Below are 17,835 nucleotides of genomic sequence, written 5' to 3' on the forward strand. Positions count from 1 at the left end.
ATTTCCTGTGGTGTAGGAAAAAAAGTTCCAATCTTGCCTTTGCTAAGTGTGATATATATTTCTCTGCATCTCATCAACCTTGTTGTTGAGCATGGCCATGAACCCCAAACCTAGAGGGCAGACACATATAAGCTACCACTTTATTTTTATATACGAGTTAATGGGTTACACAAGATCACTGCAGGCATAATCAGAACAGAACCCAGGACTTTAACATGGTAGTCTCAAATGTTATGTCAGGTCTACACATTTTCTTTTGACCTGAAATGAATTTCTTTCTGCAGGCACTTTTTAAACATAAAAGCAAATAACATGATGGGGTAGATTCACATCCCCACCATTAAGCCAAGTAGTTAGGATGCTTGCTTGGGATGTGGAACACCTAGGTTAAATTATCTCCTCTGCCTTATATGGTACAAGGATTTGAATTTAAGTGTCTCACAGTACAGAGAGTGCCCTAATCCAGTGGTTCTCAACCAGGGGTATGCATACCCCTGGGAGTATGGAGAGGTCTTCCAGTGATACATCAACTCATCTAGATAGTTGCCTAGTTTTACAACAGGTTACATGAAAAGCTCTAGCAAAGTCAATACAAACTACAATTTCATAAAGACAATGGCTTGGTTATACTGCTCTATATACTATACACTGAAATGTAAGTATAATATTTATATTCCCATTTATTATAACGGGGTAGGCAACCTCTGGGACACATGCTAAAGGCGACAAGCAAGCTGATTTTCAGTAGCACTCACACTGCCTGGGTCCTGGCCACTGGTCTGGGGGGCTCTGCATTTTAATTTAATTTTAAATTAAGCTTCTTAAACATTTAAAAACCTTATTTACTTTACATATGTCATAATTATAAAGGGAAGAGTAACCACCTTTCTGTGTACAGTACTATAAAATCCCTCCTGGCCAGAGGCACAAAATCCTTTTACCTGTAAAGGATTAAGAAGCTCAGTTAACCAAGCTGGCACCTGACCAAAAGGGCCAATAAGGGGACAAGATACTTTCAAATCTGGGGAGGGGGAAAAAGGCTTTGTTTTATCTGTTCTTTGTCTGTCTGTTCTGTGCACTTGCCGGAGACAGATCAAAAAGGCAAGCAATTCAACTCAATTAAAATTAGTAAGTACACCTCCACCTCGGTATAACGCGACCTGATATAACAGGAATTCGGCTATAATGCGGTAAAGCAGCGCTCCAGGGGGGTGGGGGTGGGGCTGCGCACTCCGGTGGACCAAAGCAAGTTCAATATAACACGGTTTCACCTATAACATGGTAAGATTTTTTTGCTCCCAAGGGCAGCATTATACCAAGGTAGAGGTGTAATAATAAGGAAATGCGTTAGCTTACTTTTATTTTAGTATGTAATTTTCCTTGTCTAGAGGGAGATTTATCCCTGGATTTGTAACTTAAAGGTTTTGCCTAGAGAGGAGATCCTCTATGTTCTTGAGTCTTTTGTTATTCTGTAAAGTACTTACCATCCTGATTTTACAGAGGTAATTCTTTTACCTTTTAATTAAATAGGAATAGGGAAGTTTTTAACCTAATCTGGTAGAAATAAGCTTAGGGGGTCTTTCGTGCAGGTCCCCACTTCAGTACCCTAAAGTTCAGAGTGGAGAGGAAACCCTAACAACATACAACAATAGTTTAGTTATATATTATAGACTTGAGAGAGACCTTCTAAAAATGTTAAAATGTGTTACTGGCACACAAAACCTTAAATCAGAGTGAATAAATGAAGACTCGGCACACCACCTCTGAAAGGTTGCCAAGCCCTGTATTATAATATGGTCAAAATGAGAAACTAAGCAATTTTTCAGTAATTTTTTGCTGTGACACTTTTGTATTGTTCTATCTGATTTTGTAAGCAAGTAGTTTTTAAGTGAGGTGAAACCTGAGGATATGCAAGACAAATCAGACTCCTGAAAGAGGTACAGCAGTCTGGAAAGATTGAGAGCCACTGCCCTAATCACTGGACTGTGGGATATCTTGCCAATAGTGGCTATCAAACTCTTCTATTCAAGCCATTCCATGTGTGTAAATAATGAACTAGCCCTTGGAACAGGGACTTGAATTTGGATTTCCTGCATCACAGGTATATGCCCTGACCAACAGACATTTTCACTTGTGTGCTCTGGTCAATGACTATTAAAATATTTTATACAAAGTGGAACAGCTTCAACAGGAGATTGAGAAATCACTACCTATTGCCCAATGATTAGGGCATTATCTTGTAATGGAGGAGATGTCTCCCAAGTTCAAATCATTGTTCCTAATCAGATAGAGGAGGGAAAACAACTGAAGTCTCCCACAATCCAGGTGAGTAACCTAAACTGGAAGCTAAATGTTAAAAGGGAGACAGCACCTCCTCCACTATAAATTCTACTTAAGTCATTCCCCCAGAAATGTTGGCCAAAACTATCAAATTCACATATAATTTTTGGGGCAAAGCTGCATTTTCAACAAAAACTAATTATCTGAAGTTTTTCACCCAGTTCTAGTGCAGAGTTCAAACTGGTCTGTTGACACAAGAGATGTTGCTATGGTTGTATGTGGATGATTTTGTTTTTTTAAATTTTCTTTGTAAAAACTCTGACCCTGTGCTAAGGGCCCCAGACTTTGACAAGCCATTCCTAGTAACCATGGATGCATCTGAATGTGGTGTGGGAGCAGTTTTAATGCAGGAAGGACCAGATCAAAACTTCCATCCTGTCGTGTTTCTCAGCAAGAAACTGTCTGAGAGGGAAAGCCACTGGTCCATCAGTGAAAAAGAATGCTATGCCATTGTGTATGCCCTGGAAAAGCTACGCCCATACATTTGGGGACGGCGGTTCAAGCTACAAACCGACCATGCTGCGCTAAAGTGGCTTCATACTGCCAAGGGAAACAACAAAAAACTTCTTTAATGAAGTTTAGCTCTCCAAAATTTTGATTTTAAGATTCAACACATTTCAGAAGCTTCTAACAAAGTTGCTCATGCACTCTCCTGTGAAAGTTTCCCAAAATCAACTGGTTAAAAATTGTCCTTCAAACGTAGAAAGTCTTGTAGTTTACATACTTAGTAGTATATGTAAAGGTGCATGTGTTGTATTAATCTGTTTATTCTACAGTTCTAGGAATAAATCACCGCCAGTGTGGTTCCACACTGTCTGAGATTTGGGGTGTGTGTCATAAACAGATAGTTAAGAGTTAATGTCTCTTTTACCTGTAAAGGGTTAACAAACTCAGTGAACCTGGCTGACACCTGACCAAAGGACCAATCGGGAGACAAGATACTTTCAAATCTGGGGGAGGAAGTCTTGGATTTTGTGCTGTTTTGATTTGTTTTCTGTTCTCTTTTGGATTAAAGAAGCCAGTCATGTAACCAGATTTCTCCAATCTACTGAAACAGACTCTCAGGTTCAGGTAGTAAGTAAATAGATGAAGCGGATTAGATTTGTCTTGCTTTCTTATTTGCAAATGTGTATTTTCCTGAGATTTACCTCTGTTGCTGTAACTTTATTTTATGCTAGTGGAGGAGTCCCTCTAGCTATAGATCTGGAACCGTAAACATTTTCCATCTTGATTTACAGAAATATTTTTACTTTTTCTTTCTTTAATTAAAACATTTTCTTTTAAGAACCTGATGATTTTTTTATTCCTGTGTAAGACCAGAGGACTGGGTCTGAACTCACCAGGAACTGTGGGGAAAGCAGAGAAGGGGGAGGAAAGGTTAATTTCTCTCTGTTAGGATCCAGGAGTTTGGGATCAGTGTCTCTCTCTCAGGGAGAGTCTGGGAGGGAGAGTGAATTTCCTCTCTGCTTTAAGATTCAAGGAGTTGAATCACAGTGATCCCAGTGTAACTCAGGGAGGGGAAAATCTGGAGAGGAAGGAGAGAGGAAGGTATTCCTTGGTTTTAAGACCCAAGGGGTTTGGGTCTTGGGTTCCCCAGAGAAGGTTTTGGGGGACAGGGAGTGTACCCAAACACTATATTTTGGGTTGGTAGCAGCGTGATAAGATCTAAGCTAGGAATTAAGCTTAGAAGGGAACAGGCAGGTCCCCACTTTCTGGACGTTAAAGTTCAAAGTGGGAAAGAGACCCTGACAGAGGGTGATTTTGTTTTTTAAAATTTTCTTCGTAAAAACCTCTGGTTTATTTAATTCACATAATGAGAAAACAGCCTGGGACGCGTGTTTGTAATTTAAGAACTATTATAATCTGTAATGGCACAAAATCCAGGTGTTTCACACTTAGTGATCTCCTCCTCTTCCTTTCCTTGCCCCCTAAGACCTACCCATGGAGGTACACCAATCCTGAATTTAAAAACAAAACAAGAAGTAAACACACACAAACTTTGTATAGTGAGTTAAGGCTGCTTAAGGACATAGCCAACCAACTCAAAACTCGAAAAGTATGGTAATAAGAAGTTAAGGGGAAAATCTCCATTCCTTGCCAATTTCACATTGTTACTGACAACACTGCAGACAAACTAAAGCTATGGCTACATTTAAACTATAGCATATCAGTAATGAATCCACCTCCGCGAGAGGCAGTAGCTAGGTCAACAGAAGAATTCTTCTGTCCACCTAGCACTGGCTACACCCCATATTAGGTCAGTTTAACTGTCCTTGCACACTGCTTAAATACCATGTTAACAGGTGTTTTTAAAATATTGTATCTGTATTTATTTTTGTATGTATTATTCTACACACAAAATTTAGAAGATCCGTTTCCCAGCCAGAAAATTTTTTTCTACATTAGAACTCATTCAATAGTGTGGCTTGTCACCCAGCAACATTGTGTCTCCAGCATCTCCTTCACCAAATTCCTACTTCCCATCACCACGCAAAGATGCAACAAGTTACAAACACTTGCCATGCCCTGTACATCCTTGAGCCCCAGAACATGTGTCTCAGGAACACCTACATACTCACCATAACTTAAAAAAGTATAATGCTTTCTGTCACCCACCTCCCAACAAAACTGCAAGTTCTGATCCTTAAGAAAGTATATACAGGCTAATCCCCCCCAAAGTGAATTTCAGTGAAAATATTAGTAGCACTCAGCCTTCTGCCTCCACCCACCCACTTACTGGGATCTTCTTCAGTAGGGCTACTTCTCAAGTTGTAGAACATCTTTGAAAGCCTTCAGGCTGCAAGATCTTTTTTTGGGAGATGGTCACCAACGGGTTTCCTGACATACTGGTTGTTTTTATTGTATTTAATTGTGTGTATGTGTGAGAGAGAGAGATGGTTAGTATTCAGGAGTGTGGTGCAGCAGCTCCTGTTGGCAGGCTAAACTATCTACACAAAAATAGAGAGCAGAAGTCCAGTATAGACACATGGCCATGTATACTACCATAACCACGTCCTGCACATGGGGCACTCAGGTTTAATACAATGTTTCTTTATTTTATAACATTTAAGACCACTTAAAATTGTGTCGAATGAATCAAAGATTTTGGGAGTGAGATTTAATGGTTTTCCATCTTTAACAATTATGGTATTATAATGCTAACCCACAACACAGGTTTTCACTACAGAAAATCAGATAACTGCCTCTCATTTTTGTTAAACTGTAAAATATCTTTTCTGTAACACAGGAAGATTTCTTCTACTAATATTTAGCAAAACCTTATTGCACATAGCTATGACCACCATAAATATGATTCAAATTACGGTAATGTTCAAACTACTATAAAAACTGCAGAAGCCCCGTAATTAAGTGATATATTACCAGCTTCTTAAAAAAAAAAAAGACTACAAATGAACAAGCAGTATACAACATCTTCTGTTTCCCTGCACCTTTTAGCTTTGGTTTGTTAATTCATCTGGGGTCTGACCCAGAAGGGCTTTCAATGACCTTTGAATCATCCATCACTTGCAGGAAGAAGGCCACAAAGTATCCCTATAGTAATGAGTTTATTGTTACCTTTGTACCTTGAAGAAAAGACTTGAAACATTCTATCTTGTGAGACAAATTTATCTGTTTAGTAGTTAAGATTAATAATTAAAATATAGCTTGATTTTCATGTTTCATAGGACTTTCCACAGTTGTCAGGATAGAGTGATTGATTGTATTTCCTCCAGCAAGTGCTAGATAATTTATCTAGGGCAAAAATACATCATAATCCCTTTCTGAACTTTCCTAAAATTGCTATACTGAAAACAATAAAATTGCCAGGCGAGGGGGACATTGGTGGTAGCAGGATTTTGGAAAGGCAACTCAGTCAATATAGTTTTTATTGATCATCTACCATTATACTCATTACTGTGAAGAGTCAGAATTAAAGCTGGCTCATAACATGGTTTTAAATTCTGTTTCTGATTTCTGTCCAGTGCCAGGGACCTTTTAAGTTCCCGCAGCTAAAACAGTTATCTCCAGGAGGGATTGCATACATACCGAAGAATGGAATCTTGTTAAGGCTACTCTATCTGACCTTGTCACCATCCGGATTCAATTTATAATCAATCACTCTAATAACATTCATATAGTTTTTTCTAATATAGACTTTATTAATATTATAATGAGAGAAGACACGTTAAACGAGCTGAGGAACAAGCAATAGGTGGGGATAAAGTTCTTCCTTAATCTTCTCTGTGTTCTAAATTAATAAAGATTAAATATTGCAAGATTGCCTGTTACGTTCACCTGCAAAATGAAATCATACCTCACATCATGGTGACTTGCAAGCAGGAAAAATCTCCCCGGGTGTCTCTAGTGACAAACTGAGATTATCACACTGTACCAAGGTGAATTTATATTGGCCACCTTTCATTAAATGTATTGCTAGAACAAGACTCCATGTTCCCAAATCTCACTGCTTCTTACAGATTCCAATTAATAAAACAAGGGAGAAGTGCAAATGGAAATCCTGGTTGCCCTATTGTTGCCAATATTACAGAATGCCAGGATATTACATCACCAAGTGAGAATCCATCTTTAGTCTGAAAGTGGCTGAAAGATCTGAGTACCACCAACAGAAATGGCCCATTATGCAGCAAAAGACCAGAAAGAACAATACATATATAGGAATCATTGAACAAGTATTATGATAGCAGATCTGAAATATCCCCTATCCCAGCCAACTCAAATAAGTAAATTTATATTTGTTTTCTCCTCCTACTTCCAGGAAATGAGTAAGACCATGTGTGTATATTATGGGCCTCAGCTTGCCTCAACTGACGTAGGCAAAATTCCAAACCAACTGCCATTTTGCCTAACAAGCAGAAACAAACTTTATGCTAATATTAATTATCTGATTTGCATGAATTAATTTTGTGATTTAGTTATATGTGGCTGTGCCTGGCCTTGCATTGAGGGAAGTCTAGAGGAGTAACTTGCGGTCCAGAGGATGACTTTAAAAATCATTACATCTGATTCAAAAGTTACTTGATAACCTTCAAAATGTTTTTTTTTTAAATTGCTTTGTGCATTTTTTAAGAGCTCTTGGATGTGGAGCAGGTCAGACACAGCTTGTAGTAGCATAAGTATACTTGCATGTTGCAGTGAGGTGGGCCCACTCAGTCTAGTCCTATGGGGAGTCTTGCTTTACTTTAACATTCTGTTGCCTGCAGAAATACCTCTGGCCACTTGCATGTTGAATTGGAATTTTGACCAGCAGGTTTCCTTTACATTCTTTTATTTCCTGCTCCATTACTTCCTTCCTCTACCCTACCAAATACACATAAACTGCCCTACATGTAACTTGCAAAGCTGTGCCAGTTCTTCACCATACTCATTCACTTGTAATATTTTATCCCCGTGCCCTCCCTTTATGAAGGGGAGGGATTTTCTCTTTTCTGTTCGTGTAACACCCAGCTCAGTAGCGTACAGATCTCAATATAGTAGTGCCTACAGGACTCACTTTAATATAAATATTTACAATAAAAATGAGAGTAACTGAATACATGGTAATATTGCTCTTATGCTGGCTCCTTACTAATCATTGTGCACTTTCTATGTATAGCCCAAACCCATCATTCTGCACTGCAACACAGTAAAAAACCGCAGGCTTCCACCTCCTACCTTTAATCAGTTTCAGCCTGGTTCTGCTCCTACTGAAATCAGTGGCAAATCATCTTTTGCATGGCTGCTCAGCCTTAGGGTTATGAACATATTGTGTGTGTCTGTTCACGCACACATTTCTTTTGGCATATGGGAACATCTTACAGAAAAGCTTGAGAACCACAGTCCTATTGCATTCAGTGGTAGGAGTACTGGGCCTTTGCATTTTAAAAATAACAAGAGTACTATCTCTGATCTTCACTACAGGAGGAGCTCTGGCATGTTCAAACTCAACACTGTCTGTAGAGAAACTCCATTCTGGAGAACAGGATGTCACACTGTTTCTTCCCATGCATCTCTCTTGCACAGACTATCAAAACAGAATCATGGCAATAAGCATCCAAATGCATATGAAAACAAAATTACTCTAAAGGAACTAGACAAAAAGCATAAAAGTTACTTGCAGAGTATGGCTAAATGCTACCCCCCTTTGCCTAGTTCAGCAAGAATAAAGCTATTAGTCCAGTCCACTAAATACTACTAATCTTGATGGTGACAAGATACCACTGATAAGGCCAGGCCAAGAGGTGAAAATGAGGGCAAATTCAGGATTTAGCACCACTAAAGCCAATCTCTTGAGGGAGTGGATATTTGATCACATTTAGCCTATTCCAGATCTTTGGGTAGTCTTTACACAGGTATGTTTTAGGAGGGAAGGAGTTAAAACCAGCACCACACTTTAATCTTGTCAGGTTTTGTTTTGGAATCATCCATCTGATAAGTTTGAGCTGACAACTGCATAAAGCCTTCTAAATACTTTGGCAGCTAAAAAGAATGTTGTCTCTTCAGGTGCAAGGAACTAGTGAAAAGTAGCTTCCCCTCCCACCAAGTTGGTAAGAATAAAATACACCCGTTTACTGCTGTATGTAAGGTCATGTAATGAGGGACACTCAAGACCCACAACATCCGGTATATTAGTTCTAAACATTAGATGCCATTAACCTTTATCACAAGTCCCAAACCTACACAATAGAAAAATACATTGTGTTACAGAAAATATTATTTTGATCATGAAGACAACCTTTGAATGTTTGATAATTATTCTTAAATTGAAGTAAAGGTCATCAGAATGTCATTTCAGCACTGCCACTCAATGACAGATAAGCGAAGATTGAGTTTCGTGCCTGCAAATTTCACTTAAATAATAAATGGCCCCAGTTTGTCTGTTCACTTAGGTCCCTTCTGTTAGTTTTCCCATAATTGTGCTAGATCAGCAGACAAGTGAAATGGCAGATTTATCACTGATAGAATCTTTGTTTAAGATTTATAATCCTTTAGTTTGTATGCTTTTAGGACATGAGGGCATTTTCCAGTAGCTCTTCTTTATCTGGTAGGGATTTGTGCATCTTTAACTGGGAATTAATTTAATCCTTAAATTAAATGACACCAGAACCATAGCCTTCACTAGTTGTCATGTTAGAATTTAAATTGCTTTCTGAAAAATTTAGAAAGAATTTCAAGGAACAAGAAAATCATAACCAGAAATTGCATATGAGAAAATATATAACCCTGAAGTGACTTAGTCATGAATTCTCTTGAGAGGAAAAAAAACAAACAAACAAAAAAAAAAAGGTAACTATCGTTTTAATGACCCCCCGCTTCCTCCCCCAGCCCCTCATGGCTAGGCAATAGTCAATACATGATCCCTGCCAGAATAGCCTATAATTTCTATCAGTTCAAGATTGTATGAGAAAGTCAAAAATAAAAAAGAGGGAAGAAAAAAAGGGTTCAAACTGGGGGGGGGGGGGGGAAGGATGAAAGTTGAGCTGTTCCAAATCAAATGCTCTACTCAAACAAATATGCCCCATGCAATCTGAGACATCAAAATGAGAGTCCAAGACTCTTCTTTCTCGCATATTCTGATCATCAATTAAATAGTTAATGTTGCCATTTAAAATATAATCATGAGGCTCTGGCATTAGCATTCCAATGAGATAAGGGCAAGTTACACACTTTAGAGCTATTATTTCAGGCTATCTGCAAACTCAAGCAGACAGCATTACATTGGTTTGTTTGGTTCAAAATTTGAGGATTTTTCTCATTGCTCTAAGAGCTGGAGACTCCTCTCCCTCCCCCCTTGCAAAAAACAAAACCAAAAAAAAAAAAACCAAACAAACCAAAAATCAACCAAACAAGGAAACTTAGATTCTGGATCACAAGCTGGGAACATCCATGTGATTGTCCGCTATAGCAAGCTGGGATGTGGAGAAAGCACTCCCACTGAAATTAGTAGCAGAACATTCATTAGTTTCCTGACAAGAGTGACGGTATTTTTGTCTGATGTTGAGGCTTTAACTATTATCACTAGTGTTTTATGATGCAATGTATTAGGATGTGAGCTGGCAACAAATAAAATATTTCAACAACTTCTGGTGATGATTTGTCAGCAAAGTAACATGTAAGTGGAAGAATATTCTCTGTTTAAGATATTTTGGCAGTGGCTTAGAAACAATGCAGTATACTTTGAGATTTCCTTTGAGTTTAAGAAGATGGACCTTCAGTTTTCTATGAAATTTATAGCAATTTCATGGTCCAGAAGAATTTTATATTTAGTACTGTTAAGAATTGTATTTTTTTTTTAATATTAAAGAACATTAGATGAAGGATAAGAAAGCAATTTAAGAAAAAACAACTAATATTTAAATGGGAACTTGTTTGGATTTTTCTTCATCCCCTACCTTTTCTCCTAGTTTTTGAAACCCTATCACTTTTAATAAGCCTAATAAGATAGGAAAACAAGGATATTCTTGATATGTAGAAATACATATCTAAAGAAAATCCACTGTGCACTGTATGTCCAAGGCAAGTAAGATACCCCTTAGAAAAATCAGAAATGCAATTACTTTTAGACAACTAAACATTTTACTAGTATTACTGTACAGTCACAATGCATCTACTTGAATTTACTATGACTGGTCAAAATAGGGTGGGATATTTAAGAGCACCCAGTGTTGGCCTAACTCTGCTCCTACTGAATTAAGCCAAATATTGAATGCGTTGGAAAATCCCACCCTCAATGTGCAAGAAAAAAATATAGGGGTAACTGAATGGATTACTTCAGATCCAGGGCATAGCTAAACAAATTTATATGGAAGAATTCCATTCCCAGAATGAAGTATTTTGTCATTTAATACTGTAGGTCTCTCTACGTTAAGAAATAAAACCATTTCAACAATCAATTTGTTTAATAAATGATAATACGCAGCTCTTAAATAACACTTTTCATCAGTAGATCTCAAAGCACTTTATAAATGTCAGTATCATATACATAGTAAAGATGGGGAAACCAAAGCACAGAGTGGTGAAGTGACTCGCTCAAGGTCACCCAGCAGGCCAGCAGCAGAGCTGGGAATACAGCCCATATCTTCTGAGTTCCGGTTCAGTGCTCTATGCCACACATGTGAACCAGTGCTAACTACACCTTAATATAGATACAAATTCATCTATTCCAGGTGTTTAAAGAGTTAGATTTCCTAGCACTGACAAGCCTTTGACTTTTCTTACAATGTGTTTCTAAAAATTATTGTAGTAGTGTCTCATTCTCACAGGGTCTGGTTCCAATTAATTTCTGTTACAAATGCCTTTGTCAGCAAGGAAAAACATTTGGTTTACTTCACTAATGGTAATATCCCTCAGTGCAGGGATTGCATCTTCTTCAGATTTCTTCTGCTGCTGATTTTTTGCAAAGTTATCTGTAGGAAATATGACAGAAGACATTTCACTATTCCATGATTTAAAATGATGTTAGAAAATGAAATACTTTATTTTCCTGCTAGAAATAGTGTTAAGACTCCTATGCTTCGTCAATATAAAAGCATACTGCTCTAATTTTACATCACATCCAACTACAATCTAACATGAGTAAATGTTGCATTTACTCATGTTCTTTTATTTAAAAAGCGAAATTCCAGAAACAGCCCACTTTTCACATATTTACAGCATCATTCTGGTTTACTGAAAGTGAATAAATGTTGTTGGTAATGTCAGTTTACCTACAGTAGATGTTAACATTCTGCTCCCTCTAGCAAAGCAAGTTCCATAGTGCTGATTCAAGAAAGACTTGGGGCTAAATTCTGCCTGTGGATGTGTGCTGCTGACCCTTTTCATTCTTGACCTCAGCAGCTTTCTATCAAGTCATCAGTCTAGTCACCATCTTTACTGCAGAGTCTACACTTGGCTCTTTCTACTTCAAAGCACAGTTTAGTGGAAGCAAGTCAAAATAAGTCAATGAAGCATGCCTTAAATACTAATTTTGTTGGTTTTCATTAGAAGTGAATGGACATGGGCCAAACGGTGCTGCCAATTGGGACAACTTAGCTTTAGCATAGACTTGGATTCTAATTATCTGGGTAATTTTTCAATTCTCTCATGTTCTTGCTCAGGAAAAGCAGTTATCAGCAAATAAAAGCAATACCGTCTTGAGAAAGATGGGAAAAGATTGAGGAAGCCACCTATATTTCAAGTATTCAGAACTGGACCGGTTGTCAGAAATAAAATCCGTGGGAAAGAGTAGCAAATGCTAGACTGTAATGGTTGTTCTAAAGAAGACACATTTGGAAAAAAATAAAAAACAGTCAAAGGTATAACTTGTAGTTCTAACACTGTATTGAAATGAAGTTTGAACAAAATATATAATTGTTTAACAGTCTGTAATATGCCAATACATTAACCATAAGTGAAAATTCAAGGCTTTGAATTTGGTTTAGTTTAGTAATGCCAGCATGTATGTTTACGGTGATTGCCAATAACTTTTGCTGAAGGCTTAAGAACTAGACAAGAAAATTATCAGCTACCTGTAATGGTGTGCATGGAGTTGAGTGGAGCAGTACTCATCATGTTAATACCAAAGAGTAGTATATAGCCAATTCCTAAAGTAACTAGAAGGTATACAGGCAAAGCAACTGCCCAGTACCTGTAGAATAAAATATTTATTTTTAAACATCATTTCACAAAAGAAAGTCTTCTATAAAAATTATTTCCAGCTCTAAATCAAGCAAGACTGTACAGAAGTAGAAACAAGTATGAATTTAAAGTGGATAGAAAAATTAGTTATAGCCAAAACCACCATACTAAAAACAGAAGACCTGAAAAATGCAGTTTATTAACTAAGGACTCATTGTGACCAGTATGGAATAATAGCCAAATAAATGCCTTAGACAGCTTATTTGGAAATTTAATTTAATAAAATTACCATGATATTTCAGAAAAAAAACCTTAGTTAAACCAAGCTGCCAAATTACTTTAAGAACATAGACAGATGTACTGCACTTCATTTTAGCTTGCTGATAATTTCTCAGAGTAAACTGTTGTTTGTGAAACATTACTTTACATAAATACTGCAGCAGTTTGTGAGGAGAAACATTAAAATTTCCTCTTTCAAGTTGGATTAAATGTAAAATATTTTAAATGTAAAAGGACACTGGCACAATTTTTCTGGGTATGTGTTTGTTCTTTCACATGTTTAACAGTGAATGAATGTAACCTACTTTTGAGGCCAGTATGTTAATCCCAATGAGAATAACCAAGATTCAGGAACATATGCCCATACAAGGTATAACACTGTGCAAAAAGAGTAAAAGTTAATAGTTTGATCATAACTGTACAGTTGACATTGTTTTAAGAGACAAATTAATTCTAGATCAATACTTTTAGCACCATCAATTACAGAGGATACAAAGAAATTATAAAAAATTTCTCTATAGAGTCCAAAAAGCATCTAAATAGGTTTACTGAAATACTGCAGAGAATGCTAGCATGAACACACAAACTATGCCTTAGGGATGCAAACTTTATAACTGATGGTACTTTAACTCTCTTCTTCATATTTGTTTTCTAATTCCAGAATAAAACAAACAAGAATTCCTTGCATTTGTTGATTTTTTAAAAAAAGGTTAAAATTTAATTTAAAATTAATTTTAAACATTTGTATTTTAAGAACTTTGGTCCAAGGTATTTCTCTAGGTCTTCTACATACATAGTCATTTGTGCATATTTCTGAACTACATGACAGCACTAAACCACGAAGAGTCTAATTCTGCAGTCAAAACTAGCAATCATGTTAATGGGTAATTTGACTACACAAGGATAGCAGGATTTAGCCATTAAACACCCTACCCCCAACAAACCCAATTAACTCCCAAAATGAGAAGTCTGTGAAGTATCAAATGTTATTTTTAGTGGAATTCCACACATCTTGAATGAGATTTTCTTTTTTAAATACTTCAGTTCTTCACTATCGTATGCCACTTAAGGGGCTATCACAATAGAAATGATAAAATGTAAAGACCCAAAACAGGGATTAGGATAGCATCGTATGTACTAGGTACTGTACAAACAAACACGCAATGACAGTTCTTGCCCCAGAGAGCTCAAAATCTAGAATTCTGGCAAGTGAGTAAACAAAAAAATGGGGAATTAGTGGGGAAGAATAAAGTAACAGAGTCACACTAGTCCCAATGGTCACAAAACCGAAACAAGAGTTACAACAACCTAGTACTTGAAGAAATGTTTTTAAAAATGAGTATTTTATTGAAAATATATTTAGAATGGGAGTAAATTTGGTCTTACCAATTTCAATGCCAATGAAGTAAGTATTAATCCAAAAATATTTCTCTTAAGAGGAACAGTAAGGTCAGTTTTGGCTCAAAAGTTAAGGTATTACAACATCTTAGATCATCAGAACAGTTACTAGCAAGGGGATACAGAAAATGGAATCCCAGATTAGAGTTTCATGGGAACACTCTTGGAGTGGAGCCCTTCTTAGCTCCACCCTAGCTGAGCTGCTTGAAATGGGAAGGGTTTTGGGATTCCTACAGACAGGTGTTTTTTTGTCCCTGAAATCTCTGGCGTTCCATTTTTCATCTCAGTCTTTGATATGCTAAATTTGAAGTCACAGAACTATCAACTGTTGGAAGAGGAGCAGTCCTTTGCTATTTAGTTTTTCCCACCCAAAAGCCTCATACTTGCTGCAAGGGAGTATGGACTCTTTGTACTCCACTCCTTACCCAGTAAGTATCTTCAGCATCTTCCTCTGTTGTGGCTCATCATTGCTGAAAGCAGCACCACAGGGAAACTGACGTGATTATCGTAAGCCTTTATCGAGAATCAGTCCCTATCTTCAGAATTTGTATTGTGCACCTTTTAACTTCTACACAGGTCACAAAGTGCCACCTGTGTACACACATCATATGCTGTACATTCAGCCTACCGGAAAGACTTTCAACTAACTCCCTGAAATATAGCTGTCCCCTCAGCACAATCAGCTATGTGGCCACCAGCAGCAGTATCAGGGAGAACAAAATCCAAAAGGATAATACAAGGGAGAACTGACAAAACTTGGATTACCCCACAAAGTTGCGAAATGTTTTTAATAACAGTTCAGAGAGACAAGCTTGAGAGGTAATAACTTTTATTGGACCAACTTCTGTTGGTGAGAGAGAGAAGCTTCTGAGCTTGGTGAGAGAGAAGCATTAGATTCTGGTTTAAGCTCAGAAGCTTGTCTCTCTCACCAACAGAAGTTGGTCCAATAAAAGCTATTGCCTTGCCCATCTTGTCCCTCTAATGTCCTGGGCCCAACACAGCTACAACACTGCAAATAATAGTTCAGTCCTTCTTTACAACTAATATAATTTTTATTACTTGAGAAGTATTAACACAGAGTTAATCTTTTTTTCATAAGTTCTACATCTTACTAGAGGCACTATTGTACAGTATTCATTTCTGCCTCTTAATACAGCAAATACACGTAGCATTTTACTCAGAAAGCAAACATACTTACTAAAGCCAAATTGGGAGCCTAAGAAAAGAACAAACCCATATATTGCTCTTTCAGGCAATGGGGCTGGAGAGTTTTCAACCATGTTAGTCTCTTCCTTTTAACTGCGAAAAATAAATTAATTACAAGATGCTATTAGCTACACATCACCTTAGAGTAGGGTTGCCAACTTTCTAATTGCACAAAACCAAAACTTGCCCCGCCCCTTCTCTGAGGCTCCGCCCCAACTTACTCCATTCCCCCTTCCCTCCATCGCTCACTCTCCCTCACCCTCACTCACTTTCGCCTGACTGGGACAGGGGGTTGGAGTGCAGGCTCCGGCTGGAGGTGTGGGCTCTAGGGTGGGGCTCGGTATGAGGGATTTGGGGTGCAGGAGGAGGTTCTGACCTGGTGCAGAGGTTTGAGTTGCAGAAGGGGGTGGGGGCACCACTTACTTCAGGTGACTCCTGGAAGCCAGCATATTTGGCTGCTAGGTGCAGGGGCGGCCACAGGGGTTTTGTGCGCTACTTGCTGCTGCTGCCCCCCACAATTCCCCTTGGCCATGGTTCTTGGCTAATTGGAGCTACACAGCCGGCGCTCAGGGCAGGGCCAGCACGCAGAGCCCCCATGGCTGCCCCTGCACATAGGGGATGCATGGTGGCCGCTTCCAGAAGCCATGCTGAGTCAGGGAGCCTGCTTTAGTCCCGCTGCACTGCCAGCCAGACTTTTAGCAGCTTGTCAGCAGTGCTGACTGGAGCCACCATGGTCCCTTTTCGATCATTCTGGTTGAAAACCGGATGCCTGGCAACTCTACAATAGATATTTTATAGGTTTCCAAGATGTTGCGAAACCTGTGAATACGATATTCCTCTCACTGTCATCTTTGTTGAGGCTGTGGGGAATGGGAATCAAGTAGTTTGTTCCTGGTGCAATGTGGGTAGACTCATACTACTAGTATGAGAGGGGTAGCCGTGTTAGTCTGGATCTGTAAAAAGCGACAAAGAGTCTGTGGCACCTTATAGACTAATAGAAGTGTTGAAGCACAAGCTTTCATGGGTGAATACCCACTTCATCAGGCATGTCTGACCAAGTGGGTATTCACCCATGAAAGCTCATGCTCCAATACTTCTGTTAGTCTGTAAGGTGCCATAGGACCCATACTACTAGTGATGCCTGTTGCCACGGCTCCTGGAAGGGGAACCTGCAGTCTAACTGGATTAGTAGTTGCTGACATGGACAAGACGACGGGGCTTGAAAGAAGCAGTATTTCCTGCTCATCTCAGTACCAAGCACGTTGTTGGGCAGAGGCTGCCCCTGCCGGGGCGAAGACCCGTGCGGAGCCCAGTTTTCCTTGCAGCGGAGTTGGGCACCCAAAAGACGCCTCACTCCATTGCGGGGCAGAGCACGGCCCGTGGGTGCCAACCCCCGGCGCCTTTCGGACCAGCCGCGACCCTCCTCGCCATCAATGCGGAGACGGGCTGAGAACGAGGCAGGCCCTCTAGTAAATCCAACGACAACGCGACACCGGGGCCTTCGTCCCATCCCCCGCTCCGGGGCACTTCGCCGTGGCCAGCCCCAGGAGAGACCCAGGTGCCTCCCGCGACGGGCGGGAGCCACATTCGCCCGCGCGGAGACTCTTGGTGTCCTGGAGGCTGCGAGGTCCCCAGCACTTGGGCGTCTCCTCCCACCCCCGTGAAAACGCCGCCCGCGCGGCGCCGAGCTCAGTGCGGCCGCTTGACACCCCAAGGGAGAAGCAACAACACCAGGCCGGGCTGGCGCCTCCGGGTCTCCGGCTCTGCCCATCCCGCTCTCACCTCCCCCCGGCCTGCTCTGCGCGCGGCCCGGGACTCCCCAGGGACGGGAAGGAGAGCCTGGCCCGGCCCCTCACCCACCCACCCACCCACCCATGACGCATCCAGAGGGCAACGCAACTTCTCTCTGCGCGCATGCGTGGCGACCAGACGGAAACACGCGTGAGCTGGCGAAGTCGTCGCCTGCGCCTGACGTTGAAAGAAGCCGTCGGAACCGCT

The 17,835-nt window shown here is 39.7% G+C and overlaps 1 protein-coding gene across 7 annotated transcripts; it reads right to left on the reverse strand.

Moving 5' to 3' along the window:
* Positions 1-11,221: 11,221 nt before the first annotated feature.
* PIGP (phosphatidylinositol glycan anchor biosynthesis class P) lies at positions 11,222-17,833 on the reverse strand. 7 transcript variants are annotated; one of them, XM_075073780.1, is made up of 5 exons: positions 17,738-17,833; positions 15,830-15,930; positions 13,539-13,611; positions 12,846-12,964; positions 11,222-11,744 (listed from the first exon to the last, which is right to left on the reverse strand). In XM_075073780.1, exons 2-5 carry the CDS (start codon positions 15,909-15,911, stop codon positions 11,614-11,616), a joined length of 405 nt encoding a protein of 134 aa, XP_074929881.1. In that variant the 5' UTR covers positions 15,912-15,930; positions 17,738-17,833; the 3' UTR covers positions 11,222-11,613. The 7 variants fall into 7 exon arrangements, with proteins under 7 accessions (XP_074929881.1, XP_032653174.1, XP_032653158.1 ...); XM_032797283.2 differs by having other exon boundaries at positions 17,710-17,828; XM_032797267.2 differs by lacking the exon at positions 17,738-17,833 and adding an exon at positions 17,706-17,720.
* Positions 17,834-17,835: the final 2 nt, after the last annotated feature.

The sequence above is a fragment of the Chelonoidis abingdonii genome, chromosome 1 (genome assembly GCF_003597395.2).
Source record: "Chelonoidis abingdonii isolate Lonesome George chromosome 1, CheloAbing_2.0, whole genome shotgun sequence".
Classification (NCBI taxonomy): domain Eukaryota; kingdom Metazoa; phylum Chordata; order Testudines; family Testudinidae; genus Chelonoidis; species Chelonoidis abingdonii.